The 17,839-nt window shown below is 36.8% G+C and overlaps 4 protein-coding genes across 7 annotated transcripts; 2 read left to right on the top strand and 2 right to left on the bottom strand.

Annotated features, from left to right (window-relative positions):
* Positions 1 to 53: 53 nt before the first annotated feature.
* Positions 54 to 3,422, bottom strand: LOC8278872 (alpha-amylase). Of its 4 annotated transcripts, XM_015718622.3 has the most exons (6): positions 2,623 to 3,422; positions 1,962 to 2,091; positions 1,714 to 1,846; positions 873 to 1,490; positions 685 to 773; positions 54 to 580 (listed from the first exon to the last, which is right to left on the bottom strand). In XM_015718622.3, the coding sequence occupies exons 2-6, from the start codon at positions 2,049 to 2,051 to the stop codon at positions 287 to 289; spliced, it is 1,224 nt and encodes a 407-aa protein (XP_015574108.1). In that variant the 5' UTR covers positions 2,052 to 2,091; positions 2,623 to 3,422; the 3' UTR covers positions 54 to 286. The 4 variants fall into 4 exon arrangements, with proteins under 4 accessions (XP_015574108.1, XP_048226651.1, XP_015574104.1 ...); XM_048370694.1 differs by having other exon boundaries at positions 685 to 1,490; positions 3,101 to 3,413; XM_015718618.3 differs by having other exon boundaries at positions 685 to 1,490; positions 2,623 to 3,410.
* A 179-nt stretch (positions 3,423 to 3,601) lies between these two features.
* On the top strand, positions 3,602 to 7,522 carry LOC8278873 (protein CYPRO4). Its single transcript, XM_002510174.4, has 2 exons — positions 3,602 to 5,386; positions 6,908 to 7,522. The coding sequence occupies exons 1-2, from the start codon at positions 3,749 to 3,751 to the stop codon at positions 7,187 to 7,189; spliced, it is 1,920 nt and encodes a 639-aa protein (XP_002510220.1). The 5' UTR covers positions 3,602 to 3,748; the 3' UTR covers positions 7,190 to 7,522.
* A 130-nt stretch (positions 7,523 to 7,652) lies between these two features.
* On the top strand, positions 7,653 to 9,205 carry LOC8278874 (photosystem I chlorophyll a/b-binding protein 5, chloroplastic). Its single transcript, XM_002510175.4, has 6 exons — positions 7,653 to 7,932; positions 8,045 to 8,177; positions 8,352 to 8,464; positions 8,575 to 8,679; positions 8,784 to 8,872; positions 8,973 to 9,205. Exons 1-6 carry the CDS (start codon positions 7,706 to 7,708, stop codon positions 9,113 to 9,115), a joined length of 810 nt encoding a protein of 269 aa, XP_002510221.1. The 5' UTR covers positions 7,653 to 7,705; the 3' UTR covers positions 9,116 to 9,205.
* A 1,023-nt stretch (positions 9,206 to 10,228) lies between these two features.
* Positions 10,229 to 16,054, bottom strand: LOC8278875 (protein WEAK CHLOROPLAST MOVEMENT UNDER BLUE LIGHT 1). The gene is made up of 4 exons (XM_002510176.4): positions 15,743 to 16,054; positions 15,578 to 15,637; positions 13,730 to 14,545; positions 10,229 to 12,443 (listed from the first exon to the last, which is right to left on the bottom strand). The coding sequence occupies exons 3-4, from the start codon at positions 14,507 to 14,509 to the stop codon at positions 10,584 to 10,586; spliced, it is 2,640 nt and encodes an 879-aa protein (XP_002510222.1). The 5' UTR covers positions 14,510 to 14,545; positions 15,578 to 15,637; positions 15,743 to 16,054; the 3' UTR covers positions 10,229 to 10,583.
* Positions 16,055 to 17,839: the final 1,785 nt, after the last annotated feature.

Raw genomic sequence — 17,839 nt, 5'->3', positions numbered from 1 at the left:
ATTGGCCTATAAATAATTAACATATATTTTTATAGTTTATATTAGTTCCCAGGTAGTAATTGTCAATTAATGATATATGAATAGGCTGTATTTGCAACTAGATCAATAAGCGAGGACATTTATTCGAATCTATTAAAGAAAGAAGAAGAAGAAGAACAAAACAAGATGACTTCAACTTCTGTGCATGCTGTTCAGATTTTATTACATTCTATTTTCCATCTTAAGCGGAATTGCCTTTGATGTCTTTCAAAGGTGTCATGCGCCATGAGTACCCAAAAACGGATAATCATTTTTCAAGAAACCTTTCTTCTAGGAAATTCATCCATCCATTTTTAACCCACACGGCATAGCTTTCTCCAGATGTAGCAACCTGGAATTCCTTGGAGGGAAGTAGGTTCCCGAGATCCATCCTTGGCCCAATCTTCATTATGACATTATCATTAATTGCTGCCATATATAGATCAGATTCCGCAGCCAAAATTTTCATCCCACTTCTCGAGTCGATTCCATAGTTTTTCCTGATTGAAGCCAATTTACTTATTTGTTCCTTTAGTCCCCAATCAAAGAAGTGATCATAAAACTGCCAGAATAACAAACACAGAAACCTTCACTAGATTAGAGATTGGCTGAAATGGTAATTTTACATACATAATATATAAAATGATACGATTGAGCAGAAGTTACTATTGTCGGGATCCCAGGATGGGTAAGAATGTAAGCATATCCTTGCATGACTTTATCTGATGGGAATGGCCATAGTTGTTGGGTAGAACCTGTATCATGATTGTCAATAAAAGTCACTGCATTTTGAGGCATTATGCCAATCAACCCTGGTGGATTTCCATTTGAATCTATCAACCTCCACAGCTCACCTTGCACAGCAGCTTGAAGAATCCCTTTTGTTGTAAAATCAAATGCTGTGATAACACCACCAGAAGCTTGAATCCAATCTTTTAGTGCATTACGGTGTGCATCCTGGTTATAGTCAGGTTTCCAGTCTTGCCCATAAGAAAGAGAATCCCATTTCTCACCAACAGCAAAACCTGGTGGAATTTGTTCCATGTAAATTTTCATAATAGTTGGAGAATATCCCTTTGCAAAATCAAATCGCCATCCGCCAAACCCAATCTCTAATTTTAACCAGTTCATCCAATCTGATAGCTCTTTCTGAACTCGTGGATTGAGATGATCAATATCAGGGGCAGGTGGATAGTCCTCTCCTGTATCAGGATTTCCTGTCCCATCAGAAAAGACGGTGTCATCACAACAAATGAAGGAGGGCCCCCAGTCAAGGCGATCATCATCAGTTCCACCCTCGAAGATGCACCAAATTCCTCTCTCATCTTTTTTCTCAGCAGTTCTATGATTGATCACAATGTCAGCCAGGCATTTAATTCCTTTGTGATGGAAAGCCCGAATTAGTGATTTCAATTCATCTTGGGTTCCATATCTTGATGCATTGAGATCATATAGTCTTCCTGGCATGTAACCTAATATAACATTTAATAGAAGGCAAGTCAGGTGCTTTATCTTATGAAAACAAACTCAGATTAAATCAAAATATAAAAGAATCTCTTTTGTGAATTTATTTGCTTTAATTCTTTCTAAAAATTTATCAATCTTGATCATTAATGGCGAGCGTATGTTCCCTTGAATCCAATAGCCATGCCAATTACAGTTGTAGATAAATCACAGAATTTGAAGTATAAGTACCTTGAGGTGAAACTGACTGGGAAGGTGGAGGAAGCCAGACATGTGTAATTCCTGCATTAGCAATATCTAGAATTGAATTTTTCAGTAAGTTGTACCATCCTCCTCCCTTGTTACATGATTCCCAGTTGAACCCCTATCATCATCAAACTTTAAAATAATTTAATCCTTTTAATTTACATGCATAAAGCCTACATATATATCCCTTTCCCTCATTGAGAGACATCACAGTTAGTGAGTGCATTACATACCTGAAATAATAATGCTGAAGATGTGCTCAAAGGAAAGATTGAGAGTAAGAAGAGCCAAAAGAGAATTTCTATACTTTTTCTTCTGTTCATCTTTCTTGCTGTTGAATCTTTAGCAAGTCGGCCAATTTATCTACAAGTTTAAGGCATGAATAATAATTAGAGAAAACCATTGCATTAAAGAAACATAAAGAAAAATTACATATAAGCAGTAAGATAACCATGTGTTTGGATTTATGTATTTGAATCAAATAGTAAACTTTTAATGAAAGTTTGCAAATAAGTTTGTTTGTTATCTCAAAATACTCATTAATTAAGTCTTCAATTCCTTATGGATTTCTATTTACACAAATCCGCACGAGCTTATATGTTGTCAAACAAAGAATTTGGTTCTAAAACAAATCCATAGGTCAAGATCATTGCATCCAATTCATATATGTATTTTTTTATTCTTCTTCTTTTATACTTTGAGTGCTAGTCTGGAACTCCGGATTATGAATCCGTATCTATCCTAAGGCATTGATATCATATATTCTTTTTCGGGAATACCTACAAATCCAGGCATTCAAGAAAAAAAATCTCTATGACGCATAAAATCAAACAGTTTATGCCCATAGCTGACCTGTCCCAGTTTCTTGTATAAATAAAAAAGAGCACTACTTACCTAGAGAAATCGGTCAAAATCCAATTTGTTCAAGGTGGGCTTAGATTTGAATGGACTCTGTATTTGGACTCAGTGGATTCGAACATGATGGCAAGCAAGTAGCGGGTTTAAGAAGCAGAGGAAAAAAAAGTGAGGTCATTTGGTTTCGCATTTGATTGCAAGAAATTTGGCAAGTAAGAACTAGTGCTGTGAATTTCAAGCTTCACGTACTCGCCTTCACCTAACACCACATTGCAAGAAATTTTGTGTTTTCCTCCTTCCGAACAACCAAGTCAATTTCTTTGATGGTATTTCAGCTTCTTCAGAGGAGCATTTTTTGGTGGCAACAAAATGATGCGGAGAAAATTAAATTTCCTCACAATTCAAGCAGTGTTGAAGATCACAGCATTTTGTTACAAGTCTTGCCTCTAAATGAATGTGCAGATTGCCTAAATTCTGTAAAAAGCTTTATGCTTACAGAAGGCTTTGTGATAATGACCTTGACGATGACTTTTCTGCCAAAATTAATTAAGCGGAAGAGGATTGCCTGGCTGGACATGATTCTTCTTCAGTAGTCAGGTCTCACGGTTTCAACAGCAAGTTAATTGGATTGGAGTAAATGAAAGAGCAGTCTTCACTTGAACTGAACTGAAAAGAGCAGCCAAACTCTGAGAAGCGTGAATTGTATATTCATATCCACATATCTTCTTGTTTACAGGGAAAGTACAAAGACTACATTAGATGATCGTGAAAAACCATTTTGCCTCGATAAAAAATGACTAAAATGACATTTTGTGAAAAAAAAGTAATTAAAAAGTATGATCCTACTTTAATTCTGGTTAATTTTGGGACGACCTCGTTTGTGGGGAGTACGGGACTCGCAACTCGCAAGACCCAGTATCCGGTGGCATCGGGTTTAGATCTGGACAAAGATCCATGCCCATCTAAAAGTCGAACCCAACCGATAACCGGTTCAGCCAGTTGTTCAGTTACTCAATAACCCTAGAGACCATAACATGCCAAAAAAAAGAAAAATTCCAACGATCCAATTTCAAAATTTGAACTTGGCGCTCTCTTCATTTTACCACGTCGCCGATTCCTTTCCCTCTCCAACCTCTCACCATTTCCTCTCTGCACAAACAAAAACATGGGAGCCAATCACAGCCACGAAGATCTCCTCTCAGATTGTGAAACAGAATACCAAGAAGAAGAAACCGAAGAAGAAGAAAGCTACGAAACTCCAGAGAAATCCTCCTCTGAACGCAGAACCAAAACGCCGTCGTCTTTCGACGAAGTGGAGGCGAAGCTTAAAGCCCTCAAGTTGAAATACCCGTCGTCTACAGAAAGTCCGCAAACCCAGAACCCCAATTTGAAAAATGCAGTCAAACTCTACCTCCATATTGGAGGCAACACTCCAAAAGCCAAATGGGTCCTTTCAGAGAAACTCACTTCTTATTCCTTCATTAAAACCTCCAAAATCAACTGCCACGATCAAGATTCTGGTTCTGAATCTGAATCTGAAGAGGAAGGTCTTTGGGTTTTGAAGGTTAGTAATAAAATTAGGGTCAAAGTAAGTGTTGAAATGCAACTAAAGACTTTTAAAGACCAGCGTCGTGTTGATTTTGTTGCCAACGGTGTTTGGGCTATGAAATTCTTCAATGATGAGGACTATGGTACTTTTGTTACTAAGTATGAAGATTATTCGTTTGAGAATACCCATGGGTTTGAGAATAATGAAGCTAATAAGGTTAAAGTTTATGGGAAAGATTTTATTGGATGGGCTAATCCTAAAAAGGCTGATGACTCTATGTGGGAAGATGCTGAAGATAGTTTCTTGAAAAGTCCCGGATCGGTTACTCCAGTTAGGGGTAATCAAGATTTAAGAGAGGAGTTTGAGGAGGCCGCCAATGGGGGAATACAGAGTTTAGCATTGGGTGCATTGGATTATAGTTTTTTGGTCGGTGATTCAGGTATTCAAGTGGTTAAGAATTTTAGCCATGGTATTCATGGAAAAGGCGTTTACGTCAATTTTGGCGACAGTGAGGATCGAAGGAGTGGTTCAAGTTTGGTTCATTCGACTCCTAAGAAGGCACTGCTTATGCGTGCCGAGACTAATATGTTACTTATGAGTCCAATTAATGAGGCAAAACCACATTCTACTGGGTTGCATCAGCTTGATATTGAAACTGGAAAGATTGTTACGCAATGGAAGTTTGAGAAGGATGGAACTGATATTACTATGAGAGATATTGTTAATGATAGTAAGGGAGCCCAGTTGGATCCATCAGGGTCGACATTTTTGGGATTGGATGATAATAGACTTTGTAGGTGGGATATGCGAGATCGGAATGGGATTGTTCAGGATCTTTCTACTGCAAGTGCTCCTGTTTTGAATTGGACGCAAGGGCATCAGTTCTCGAGAGGAACGAATTTTCAATGTTTTGCAAGTACTGGAGATGGATCAATTGTTGTTGGGTCTCTTGATGGGAAGATTAGATTGTATTCAAGCAACTCTATGAGGCAGGCAAAAACAGCGTTTCCTGGCCTGGGATCACCTATTACTCATGTTGATGTTACCTTTGATGGAAAGTGGATATTAGGCACTACTGATACTTACTTGATCCTCATCTGTACTCTGTTTACTGACAAGGATGGTAAGACAAAGACAGGTTTTAGTGGTCGTATGGGAAATAAGATTGCGGCGCCCAGATTATTGAAGCTGAATCCCTTGGATTCATATGCAGCAGGTGTTAATAATAAGTTCCGTAATGCTCAATTCTCATGGGTAAGTGATTTCATTTCCTTTCTAGCTGTCTTTTGCTTGTGCTAAATTGTTTAGCTGCTATTCTTATGTTTGGATGTGTACATATTGCATATCATAATCATTAAGTCTGAAAGCTTTTGTTACAAATGATAGTAAATATTGTTGAATTTTTCCCCTTGCTTGCATTTTCATCCATGCTTAGACCTGTGTGCAATTTATTAGCTTTAGAACTGCTTAAACTGCAATTTTATGGGTAGATGCGAACAAAGTTTCGTGCTTACTTTTCGTGCTTGCTTTTATTATTCTGTCCTCGCTCCTTTTTACTGAATGTCTTCCTTATTTGTAATGCTCAAATAAGACATATTTGAGATGTTTCAGCGCTTTTAAGAAAAAAAGAGTGGCTTTAGTTGGCAGGTTGTAGAGGTAATGAGTAGCTTCAATTATAGAACTTAGAAAAGATGTTCCTCATAATTAAATATAAGGATCCACAAGGAAGTCTTTTTGATTTACAAATTACATATCCTTGTGAAAATATTGCATAATGGTTACTACTAATGTAGAGGCGTTCAGAATTGGTTTGTTTTATGTAGCGCTTCTATAGAAAACTGCTATATACAGTTTGATTGTGTTTATTTGTTGTAGGGTTCATGCCTGTAGGTTGGAAAGTTATACTTGCATGGCATGTTGCTGAAATCCTGTGGTCTTGCGTTTGTTCTAGTGATCAAAACTGCTTTCTGCAGTGGACTGTTTTAGTGAATAGAGATTTTAATTAAGGGATAGACATGTTAATCCTGATTGTTATGAGATGCTGTTGTGTCTTCTCAGCATTGCCTAAATTCTTCTGGAAATGCTCTGCTTGATTTATGTTTTCACCAACCAAAGACTTTCTACTCTATTATTATTATTTTCTTTTGATAGCTCCTGATTGCTCATTGAGCATTATTAGACTGAGAAATTATATTTTCTAGCTACATCCAGTTTACAGATAGGTGTATCTCATATTGATGGTTTAGTACTAGCAAGTTTATTTGAAAAGCATGTGCTAAAGCTGTCAATCTAGCATTCTTGCCTTTCTTTTCATTTTTTGCAAATCCTGTACATTTGCTTTTGGATGTTCTCTCTGACTATGTTGAAGGGTTAATTTAGAATGCCAAGGAAAATGAAGTGGAAACATGCTGTTTCCGTTTGCAAATTCTCATTAGACCTCAGCTAGTGAAAGACCGTGGTCATATTCCTACGCTTAATGAAATGGTGATATACAGTACTGAGTCTCAGCAGTTGTTTAATTATGCATGCCTGGGTCTTTTCCTGTGTCTATCTTTAATCTGAAACTTGTTCAGTTAACTTCTGTCCTCCAAAATTGCAAGAATTATACTCGAGTAAGATTTCATTTTAAATATTATTGTTTCTCTTCAGTCAAACCAAATAGTGGAGCTAAATAGTGTTGTTTTTCTCTGGAAATTTGGTTGTTTATGTGCTTCCATATTAGTTATACTATGTGCAGTTTTAAATTAACATCTAGGTTGTTCTAAAATTACATAGGTAACAGAGAATGGAAAGCAGGAGCGCCATTTGGTTGCAACAGTGGGCAAGTTCAGTGTGATATGGAATTTCCAGCAGGTGAAAAATGGCTCGCACGAGTGCTACCGGAATCAAGAGGGTCTGAAGAGTTGTTACTGCTATAAGATTGTTCCTAAGGATGACTCAATTGTTGATAGTCGTTTCATGCATGACAAGTTTGCAGTCACTGATTCTCCTGAGGCTCCACTGGTAATTGCAACCCCTATGAAAGTCAGCTCCTTTAGCATATCCAGCAAGCGATGACAAGCTGCAAAGATGCCCTTTACTTGACCACTTCTCAGTGTCAGTAGAGTGGGGCTTCAAATGATGTGTCTTAATACTTCTGAACTGTATTTTAGATTGTTGTCTGACTAAGAGAAGCTTGAATTCTCTTTAGAGAAGAATGATGTGTAATACAGTTGTATTAGTTTTTTTTTTTATGCCCATTGCTGGTTATTTGGCGACTGCAATATTATTGTTGTATTACTTCTCAACTGCTGCTACCCATGGTATGTTAAGAGGTACCATGTGGTTTGTTCTTTCCTTATTATTGTTTCTCTTCCATATATGTTTCATTTCATGTACCTCTCAATTTCATATTTGCCCTTGAATGTTTAGTGAAAATTTATCTAAAGCCAATTGGGATCTGGTGGGGCCATGTTATCATGCTTTCTGATGTATGTGGAGATAAGTTCTTATGTTGGAAGGTAGTTGTATACGTGGTTTTTATATAGGCCAGCAGTTAGGAGTTGTTGATAGATTGAGAAAAAGGAAGAAAAAATGGCTGTTGCAATGGTAAGAGCCTTGGTTTTCCAGCCGTGGTCTTCCTCTTCTTTGTGCTTCACATCTAAGAACATAAACAAGTCCTCATCAGTTGTGGTGGACACTTTTTGGTCTTCTAAATCAGTAAGCACTAGCAGTCGATGTTATACACGAGCTGTGGTTCGTGCCCAGCAGCGACCCACATGGCTTCCTGGGCTCGACAGTCCTCCATATCTTGATGGAACGTGAGCCTCGTTGCCCTCTATATATTATCCTATAAGGAGTGGCTATTAGTCTCTTTGTTGTGTGTTTACGATTGCCTAACTTTGTCTTCTTTCTTTGATTTCTGCAAATAAGTTTGGCTGGAGACTATGGGTTTGACCCACTTGGGCTTGGAGAGGACCCAGAAAGCCTGAAGTGGTATGTGCAGGCAGAGCTGGTTCATGCTCGCTTTGCCATGCTTGGAATTGCTGGAATTCTTTTCACAGATGTGAGGGACTTCCTCTATTCAATTGTTATGCCCACATAGAACCTGCATTTGGTTTTCCTTGCCTGCCTTTCGCGTCTAAACTGCTGAAAAAGAACATCGCATTCATTTATCACCTCAACATTTAGCCTCCAGACCATTATATGCCATTAGTGACTGTTAAGTACACTGTTGCAGTTACTCCGTGTGACGGGAATTCGGAAATTGCCAGTTTGGTATGAAGCTGGTGCAGTAAAATATGAATTTGCAAGCACAAGAACTTTGCTGGTTGTTCAACTCCTTTGGATGGGGTAAAAATATATTTTTTTTCATTGTCAATACATAGTGCACGATGTTCTGCATTTCCGTCCAAGGTTTCAACTTTTAAGCACAACTTTTGGCCCTCTTGTTCTTGATGCAGATATGCTGAGACAAGAAGGTACATGGATTATGTTAGCCCTGGATCTCAGAACAAAGAAGGATCCTTCTTTGGAATGGAAGCTGCACTAGAAGGCCTGGAGCCTGGGTAATTTTCTGGCTTAAGAAAGAAAAAAGAAAAGGCTTGCATTTTGATATTGAATCTGACTCTGTATTAACAATTTGCAATTTGGAACCATATATAATGAACAGCTACCCTGGTGGTCCTTTACTAAACCCATTTGGCTTAGCGAAAGATATAAGAAGTGCTCGTGACTGGAAGCTGAAAGAGATTAAAAATGGTACGTTTTGCTTAGTTCCTTCTTCATCTGTTGAATTCTTGCCAATGACTGGCAACTTTTGCAGTTGATTTTAACTGGAAGCCTTCCTTCTACTATGCAGGACGGTTGGCAATGGTAGCAATGCTGGGCATTTTTGTGCAAGCTGCTGTGACTCATACTGGTCCCATTGATAATCTCTTGGAGCACCTTTCTGACCCATGGCATAAAACCATCATCCAGACCTTGTCTCACTCTACTTCTTAATCATGAATTTGAAGTAAATTGCAGCTAATCTCAACTGTAAGACGGTGAAATATAAAAGCTATTACGAATCCACTTGATTTCTTCCTTTGATTTAAATTCTTTAAGCCACGATTGCCAATTTGGCATATTCCGTATGATCACTTGCGTATAAGCATGCAGCTGGTTGAGTGATTATGTTATAGTGCATAAAATTAAGAATCTAATTCTCCGTTTAAGTCATGTTTATGCATTAATTTACTATACCTGATTAACCCTCTAACTAACAGCTACATCGAATATTTCTATTATTAGAAAACTGTATATTTCCTGTCCTGTTAAAATTATGAGTCACACCATATCCAATTAAGCAAACAAGCTTGTAGTGCCATGGAATGCCATTTAAAAGCACTCGGGCAAGATTCATGCCAGCGACCTAAGGATTACAGCGCACACTACAGTCTTCCGCTCTACCATCTGAGCTAAGGTCGGTTTGTTGGTTAGCTCGGACCATATTTCAAAACATTCGTGCTCAAATCTATTAACTAATTTTTAATTTTTAATTTTTACATGTATTAGAGTAAAATTATCATTTTAAGTTTTTCTTAATTACGATACTATTAAAATGAATAAATAGATGATCCAAAATATATTCTCTTCTTTAATAATTTACTGATTTTTATTAAAAATGAATTTAATAATTTAAATTTTTTTATTTACTCTTTTTTGTCATTATAACAACCATCAATTAAAATAGAAATAGTATGAAAATATTTTTTATGTAAAGTGTTTAAGGAAAGTCAATAATTCTAGTATTTTTATATTCCTAGTATATAGTTTATATTACTAAATTCTTGATAGATAATTTTATTTATCAATATTTAAATATGTTCTGTTAGAATTTAAAAAATAATATCTACTAAATTTAAAATTAAATATAAAATACAAAATTTATTCGGTAATTTAACTTTTGTAATATGACATTTTTTTTTTTTTTTTAACTAGAATGTAAGTGCTCCATTATTCTAAGCAGCCATATAAAAGGTACCCAAAACAGTAGAGGAACATAAAATTATTCATCTTCAGCCATTAACACCAGATACTTATAACGACCAACACAGTGGGAAGAAAGTATCATACGTCAAATAACCAAAATTCTTTTATTAAATCAATCTCACACCTTTACAAATGTTCCAAGTTTCGCAAACCTATACATTACAGAAACAACTTATTATATCCTTACCTAGCCAAAAGGCTAGAATATCAAATTATCTCTCCACCAAAACTGATCAGCATTTTCTATTTGTGAGGAAAAATATAAAGCAACCCACTTTATCTTACACAAACTTTTCACCATCATTTACATTCTGGAGTACAAACTCTGTATGAATATATCCATTATTTCTGGTCAATATGAGGTCAAATGCCCAGTAAACATATGTAAATCCACAAGAACTAAGAAGATGCCCTCTGTTCCGGCTTCACGAAATCGTTACCCTTGCCTGGATGCATGTGTCCTTTTCCTTGCTAAGAACATTAAAAACCGCGGGAAAAATGATTTCTTTTTCTTCTTGTGGACCTTCATATCAGGGGATGATTCAGTTTCAGTGCTCGTTCCATGTGCATAAGCTTTTGGACTTGCAATGTTTTGTGCTGATGCATCTGGTACCTGTTCAAAGTTTTTAGATTCATCCTGACCCTCGAAGCTTGTCCTAGTGGGAACTGCAGCTCCTTGAGCAGATTCACCAGCCTTTCGTCTTTGCTCGTGTTCAGCCCTCCACCTCCTCAACTCCTGTTCCACACCCAACTTCCCTTCCTTGGCCTTCTCAGCCTTGTCCATTGCAATTTTGAGCGCTTCCCTTCTTGCAGCCATCTCTCGGTTCACATCCTCCAACTTCTCCGCAGTTCTCAACTCAGACTCCTTAGCTAACTCAATTTGAGAAATAGCAGCTGCCACCCTCATGTTGGCCTGTTCCTCTGCATCATGAGCACGTTTACTCAGCTCATAGTACTCCTCTAAAGAAAGTGTTATACCAGCAAGTGAATCTATGTCCGTGGTGCTTTGAGCCGATTCACTCTCCTGCAATGCCTTAATTGCTGCTAAAGCCAATTTTTCAGAAGCCTTGGCAGCCTCTATCTCTTTTTGAGCTGCAAGTAATCTGCTCTCCATTGTACTAGCAGCAGCCCTTGCTTGTTCTGCTTCTTCCTTTGCCTTGCGCAGCTCTTCACGGGCTACTTGAGCCAGTTGCTTGGCCTCATCAGCTGCCTGTGCTGCTTGCTGTAGTTTCTTGGGTAGCTCAACCATCTTCTCCTTTGCTTCTTTCTCTTTCATCTGGACTAGAGCTATTTCTGACCTAGTATTATCCAGCTCAGCTTCAAGAGACCCAACTGCTACTGATGCCATTCCTTCTCTCTGCCTCACTGTGGCAAGAGATGATTTTTCCTTTTCAAGCTCCAATTGCAATGATGTGGCAGCCACCTTCAAGCAATTCACTTCATCAGTTGCTTTCTGTATGTTAAGCTTCACTTCTTCAAGCTCCTTCTTTGCTGAAGCCACTGCTACTTGTATTTCAGTGTGACTTTTCCTCTCCATTTCCTGTTGCTCACCGTTTGTGTTTCCTTCACTAATATCCTTCAATTTAGATTCCATGTAAGCTGCTAATTCAGCTTTCAGATCGAGTAGCAAATTTGAGGCTGTTTCTAGTTTTAATTTAAGATCCTTCGCTGAAAGAATTTGTTGGTTGAGTCTTTGGAGCTCCTCTTCTGCCTGCTTCAACTCCTTTTCCCAGTAGAGAGAATCTTGCTCCCTGGCCATGGCTGCTCCAATTCTTTGCTCCTCTGCCTCCAGATGGGCAGCATGTGCAGACTCTAAGGATTCCTTTGTAGCAATCAATTCAATAGTTAGTTCCTCCACTGTCTTCTCAACTTCCCTGGATGCAGAAACAGCCTCTTCAGCTTTCTTCGAAGCTTCATCTTTCTCAGCAATCAAGGAAGCATATTCTTTTCGCAGTGTTTGCAACTCATCACTAACAGATTTTAGTTCTGAAATTGCAGCTGTATGTCTGGCTTTAGCAACCTCAAGCTGGGCCTTTGCTGCGACACTAGCCTCATCAGCAATCCCCTGTTCCAGTTCTTCGACCCTAAGCCTTGCAAGTTCAGAATCTTGTTTTGCTTGATGCTCTTCTGTCTGCGCTCTCTCCAGATTGAGCTTTAGCTCTTCAATTAGTCTTTTAGTGCTATCTAGCTCCTTAAGAATTTGTACTTTTGCATGTTCAGCATCCTCTGACTGTCTCCTATACTCAGGCATCTCCTCCTGTACCTTCTCTAGTTCATGTTCCACAAGCTTGCGTCTCTGCAGAGTTGGCAGAACTGACAATAGTTAGAGATCCAATAGATGAATAGAGTAATTTTATGGAACAAAATGTCAAAATAGATGAACTAATTGCAAGAACGAAAGGAAAAACTGAATCGTTGGTTCTGCATGATTCTGAGGAAAGAAAGCTTCGCCACAAATATCATACAAACAATAATTGAAGAAGAAACCTTCTAAGCAAAAAAACTGAATACAAGTCTTTTTTCATATCTTTTTATTTCTAAAATGGAGAAAAGGAGAGGGAGACATAATCCTGAAATCAAATGAGCAAAGGAATAGTCCACACTAGTAACATCAATATTAGTTTCGGAAGCAGAAGGCATAATAGTTGTACGTTATGTTCTTTCAGAAGTACATGCCTTGGCTTTCCCTATAAATACCAGCACCATCACTAGTGCACTAAGTTAACCCAATAGATAATTTACAACATTGCAGCCACTACCCAAACAACTGGCAGCTTCTCCGAAATATGATTTTAGCACATGCCACTAATATAAGAATCTATACAAGCATAACATTAAAGACTAAAACCACATGCTTTTGCATTTGTTCTATTGCTGTATCATAGTGATACATCAGATGCCCCATACTTCCGCCCCCTCAATCAAGCCTAACATCATTATCTATAATAAACAAAAGTGCAGTTGGCAGTTTATTTTACAACCCTTTATTTAAGATAATAAACATCAGTCGTGTTTCTCAATTTAAAGATCTTGTCCAGGAATAGATTTTTCACAAAGTTTATCACGTTCAGGTATTGCTCAATTCTATTGATCTTAGTATTCTTCTTTTCTTCTTCTCTTTTTTATTTTCCACCTCATTAGTGGGAAAGATGGAAATTCAGCAAAATATTGACCGATAAACAAATTTCTTTGCGATGCTCCATATAATGGCACCTATGAACCAACATCAAATATTTTTTTCCCTAAGCATCGTTACTACAATTGACCAATGAACAAATATCTTTGTGATTCTCCATATAATGGCACCTATGAACCAACATCAAATATTTTTTTCCCTAATCATCATTACTACAAGTATAGGCATAGCCATCAACACCATCCGCAATATATCATCAATCTATTCAGTACGCAAAAATTCCAACTTTGCATCCGCAACTGAAAGGCATGGACAAGAAAATATGGCTTTCCTGATTATTATCAAAGTGTCACAAGTGTTTGGTAAAATGGTGCCTAAAAGGTATTGTCGTGAAAAAAAAATCCAATGTGATAGAGGTGTTAACAAGAATAGCGGATCATATGTACCTCAACAGTTTGGATTTTGTGGGCTTTCCAATCTACAATTCCTCCAAACTTGGAAACAGCTTCTTTAACAGATTCAAAAGGTGCAGTTGTATCAATAAGACCTCTGCTTACATCAACCTGCTTAGAATCTTTGGCGGAGTTGAAAGACAATGGCGTTCCGCCATCAGGACTGGAAAGCTTTGCAACTGGTGTCTGTGGTGAGGCTGAGGCAGGTTTGTCTGATTGCACTCTGACCTTTACCTGGGGCAGATCAAGCTCACTGGATTGCAAGCTTACCTTAGGAGAGGAAACAACAGGTATAATGTCATCAATACGAATGCGGGGCCTGTCAATAGAATAAGTATCTTGAGACTGCAGTACGTCTGAGGAATTTTGTCTATTTGATGGAATATCAGTGGTTTCAATTTTTTCTTGAGGTTGTTGTCCATTAGAGTGATCTTCTATTGCTTCATTTTTTGAGCCTTCTTTGGCTTTACGTTCACTATTTAGCTCTAATAAATCCACTGTCGAAGTTGGCACTGAATTGTCAGTTGGAAGAAGTTGACTTTGGGCTGAATTTTCTGCCAGGAGAGATTGACCTTGGCCCAGAACAGGGTTATTGAATACATCTTCAATAGTTGCAGAATTAGAATTCTCCATTGTTGGTAACTTTCTGTCAGATTCTAATTTTCCATTAGCAACCTTGCTTATTGAATCTACCCCATTCGAGTGATTGCTAATTTGAGCAGACGAAGACGACTCTGAGGGAGGTTTAACTTCTACAACCTCTACATCCTCCATCAGAAAAATATAAAGTAAGGAGTCCCTCTAGGCTGTCTGAAATCCATTGGAAAAACAAACATTTAATTAACATAAATGTGAACATGATGGAAAAACTATGTAAACGCAAGATTAGAGTTATTTAGATATCCTTATATATTCTATCAAGTTTCTGTTGATCTCCTTAGATCAAAGTGATAATTAAAAAGAAAGACTCAGAGCCAAATGCATGAATTATATCAGATGTTTTAACAATGAATCAAGGAATCAAATCTTGCATTCAACAGAAAGAATAATCAAATCCTATACCGAAGCTGATTAGATTACACCGAGAAAACAAAATGCCTGAAATAGAATGTATGAATCTAGTTTGAACTAGAAAATAAACTTGTGCTTTCTCCACACTCTTATTTACATATTTGAAAATCCAATTACAAGAAGAAATAAATAAGCCTCCTAATTAAAATCAGAAATAAGTAATACCAGAAGCAACTTTAAACACATTCCACATTGGCATCTTTTCCTCGTTCACCTTAATTTTAAAGCATGTTTTATTTATTTTTCTTGTTACAAGATTACCCATATAAAAAACATAAGGAAAAGATTTTTGGTTGTTTAAATTAGCTGCAAATTATAAGTAAACAAAATTAAGATCCAGAATTCTGCTAATCCTAAACTCATAGCTAAAAGAAAAGTTGGTCAGAGAAGGGAAAAAAGAAAAAAGAAAAACAGTTCCCACAAATCAGACGTACAAAGGATTTTTATGTGAAATCACTTATAACCTAACAAAACCAGAAACTTACAAATTATCGAACTAAGCTTCATTTAAGAATTCCCACTCTTTATCTTCAAAGAAATAGAAAGACACGCACAGAACTGACTAATGAAAGTCAACGTAGAGATTTTTCAAAATCCTATAATTTACGTCCAAACTGAGCTTTAAGAATCAAATTCACGTCGCTGAATTTAGAAATCTAAGCTGAATATATATATGAATTAAAGCTCAATAAAAACATCATAAAACCATGAAAAGAAAAGAAGGGAAAAAAAAGAAAAAGCAAAAAGAGAAGGAAAGCGAGAGAAACATACCAGAGGATTATCCAGAGAGGGGAGAAGGGAATGGAAAGGGACTCAATTAATAAAAGATCTCTGTCGAAATTATTGAATGAAGAACAAAATTATAAATAAATAAGAAAAAGGAGAGAAAAAAATTAAAAATTAGTAAGGGAGCTAAAATTAGAAAGAGAAGAATACGGAGAGAAAACACGTGCGAGGACTGGAGCCTGCCTTCCCTCGTCTCTCACATAATTTAGATATCCATCTGTACGCTCTCTCTTTCTCTCCTTCAAGATTAGATTTTTCTTTTTTTTTTTTGTTTTAATGGGTGAGGCTGAGAAACAAAGATGCAAATATTGCAGTAGTATATGATAATAGGCTAAAAAGGATTACTGGCAGTGGTTTTTCATGGCGAAAAAAAGGAAAAAGGAGAAAGAAAACTCATTGCTGAGTTTTGTTACCATACAGAAAAGAAAAACTAATTTTTGACCACCAATGTGTTTTGTGCCCGGACAACGTTGGTCAGCTCAACTTTTTTCCTTTCCTGTACTTTCGCTGCCCGTTTCTTTTTCTAATTTTATTTTATTTTCTTCTTCTTTGCTTTTCTTTTCTTTTCCAATTTTTGGATAAAGACTGTGACCAAAATTCTTATGCAGGTCTCAATAGTTATATTTCGTATTTTCATAATTTTATTGAAACTAATAATATATATATATATATATATTTATTATCAGATTAATTCTATATATTTAAAAAATAATTGTTATATTAAAAAATTAACTCATCATATTACTGAAGAAACATGGTTACTTATTATTTTCCACCCTATGAATGCTCAATAATGACAGAGGAGTAAGATTTATTTTCTTCCCTTCCAAATTATTAAAATAAAGGTAGCATACTAATTAAAATATGTCTCGTGAGTGGTTGTAATGAATAACCATAACTGCTTTTGTTTCTTAATAAGAAAGCGATTTATGGTAATTACATAAATATAATACTTAAAAACTGTAAAAAGATGCTTCTTTTTTCCAAAAGAAAAAGTTACAGCCCAACGCAAAAGCGGCTCCACTAAATTGTATTATATATAAGAAAATAAAACAGATCGCCGCCCAGAATGACCCACCACCGCATAGATTATAGAAATAGCGAGTAATTTAATTTCGTACCAACGAGCTACCAGAAACCGGGTAATCGGACAAACAGAACAGCCAGGTCAAGACCGCAAAAAGAAGACAACCAGAATGAATGTAATGACAGAAGTACCCTCCGACACGTTTGCAGTGCCGTTAAAAGTGGGTCCTGCCTGGATATGACATCATTGGAGCCGACATGTTGTTGGGGGCCACCTACGTGTTTTAAAATTAGCACGATTACAGAAAGAAAGGGAAACAAAAAGAAAAGAGGAGAGGCAATGTTATGGGAACCTTGGACTAAGTGGGCTGCTCGATGAATAAAAGAGAGAATCTAATTGCAGAAGTGGAAGCTTGGGAATTGTGAAAATGTCTATTTTTAATTAAAATTGGAATAAGTGAATTCTATTAGCCCAAATCTAGGGAAGGGGGGAAACAGTGAGTAGAATTCGTTCATTCTACTCATACCTTATTATCTCTCTTCTTCAATTATGTCCACATAAAGAAAAGCCCAAGTAGCGTACAGTGTCAGATACAGGCGGCCCTGTTAAGAAACAAACGCCGATGAGCCCAATAACAATGCACAGAATTGGGTCACTATTGCAAGCTCACAACACAAGTTCCTATACTCGCAAAACTTGTGATACTAAAACGTCAATTCATTTTTTTCTCCCAAAAAAAGATAAAATTCATCCCTAATGGTTTATTAATTTAACATTTTGAGACGGTATTTCTTTTATCAGTTTAGTATTGTATGCTTTTTTCTATAAATAATATAACTTAGGACTATGCTCTAAATTCATATTTCAGTGACCAGAACTCAAGTCTCATGGTTAATTTGGCAAAAAATTGAATTTAATGCAAAAAGAATCAGCTTAATAAAAACATTATAAATTCAAAATATGAGCCGCTGTCATTAAATAATATTTTAAGATACCAAAGAAATGGCATTCATGTGAACTTTCCAACAATAATGTTAAATAGTTCATATATTTTCTTGCTGCAAATGTAATCCTGAAGTTGGAATGCTAATTATCACTTAACCCCAATTCTAACATTTTCAACTACTTATACGTAATATACTTTGTAATTGTGAGTTAATTAGGATCTGTGCTGCTTAATAAGATGTTAACATGATGGAAAATTAGAATAACATATAATC

The sequence above is a fragment of the Ricinus communis genome, chromosome 2 (assembly GCF_019578655.1).
Source record: "Ricinus communis isolate WT05 ecotype wild-type chromosome 2, ASM1957865v1, whole genome shotgun sequence".
Taxonomy (NCBI): domain Eukaryota; kingdom Viridiplantae; phylum Streptophyta; class Magnoliopsida; order Malpighiales; family Euphorbiaceae; genus Ricinus; species Ricinus communis.
Note: the sequence above shows the minus strand (reverse complement) of the source record. Positions and strands in the feature narration are given on the sequence as shown.

Bases quoted from the DNA above. Each gene is read 5' to 3' on its own strand.
- LOC8278872 (XM_048370694.1), bottom strand. From the start codon at position 2,051: ATGAACAGAAGAAAAAGTATAGAAATTCTCTTTTGGCTCTTCTTACTC. The intron at 1,491-1,713 runs GTACTTATACTT...ATGTTATATTAG, and splicing joins CCAGTCAGTTTCACCTCAAG to GTTACATGCCAGGAAGACTA. The intron at 581-684 runs GTAACTTCTGCT...TTATTCTGGCAG, and splicing joins ATCCTGGGATCCCGACAATA to TTTTATGATCACTTCTTTGA.
- LOC8278873 (XM_002510174.4), top strand. From the start codon at position 3,749: ATGGGAGCCAATCACAGCCACGAAGATCTCCTCTCAGATTGTGAAACA. The intron at 5,387-6,907 runs GTAAGTGATTTC...AAAATTACATAG, and splicing joins GTAATGCTCAATTCTCATGG to GTAACAGAGAATGGAAAGCA.
- LOC8278874 (XM_002510175.4), top strand. From the start codon at position 7,706: ATGGCTGTTGCAATGGTAAGAGCCTTGGTTTTCCAGCCGTGGTCTTCC. The intron at 8,178-8,351 runs GTGAGGGACTTC...ACACTGTTGCAG, and splicing joins CTGGAATTCTTTTCACAGAT to TTACTCCGTGTGACGGGAAT. The intron at 8,873-8,972 runs GTACGTTTTGCT...TCTACTATGCAG, and splicing joins GCTGAAAGAGATTAAAAATG to GACGGTTGGCAATGGTAGCA.
- LOC8278875 (XM_002510176.4), bottom strand. From the start codon at position 14,509: ATGGAGGATGTAGAGGTTGTAGAAGTTAAACCTCCCTCAGAGTCGTCT. The intron at 12,444-13,729 runs GTACATATGATC...CCAACTCTGCAG, and splicing joins ACAAAATCCAAACTGTTGAG to AGACGCAAGCTTGTGGAACA.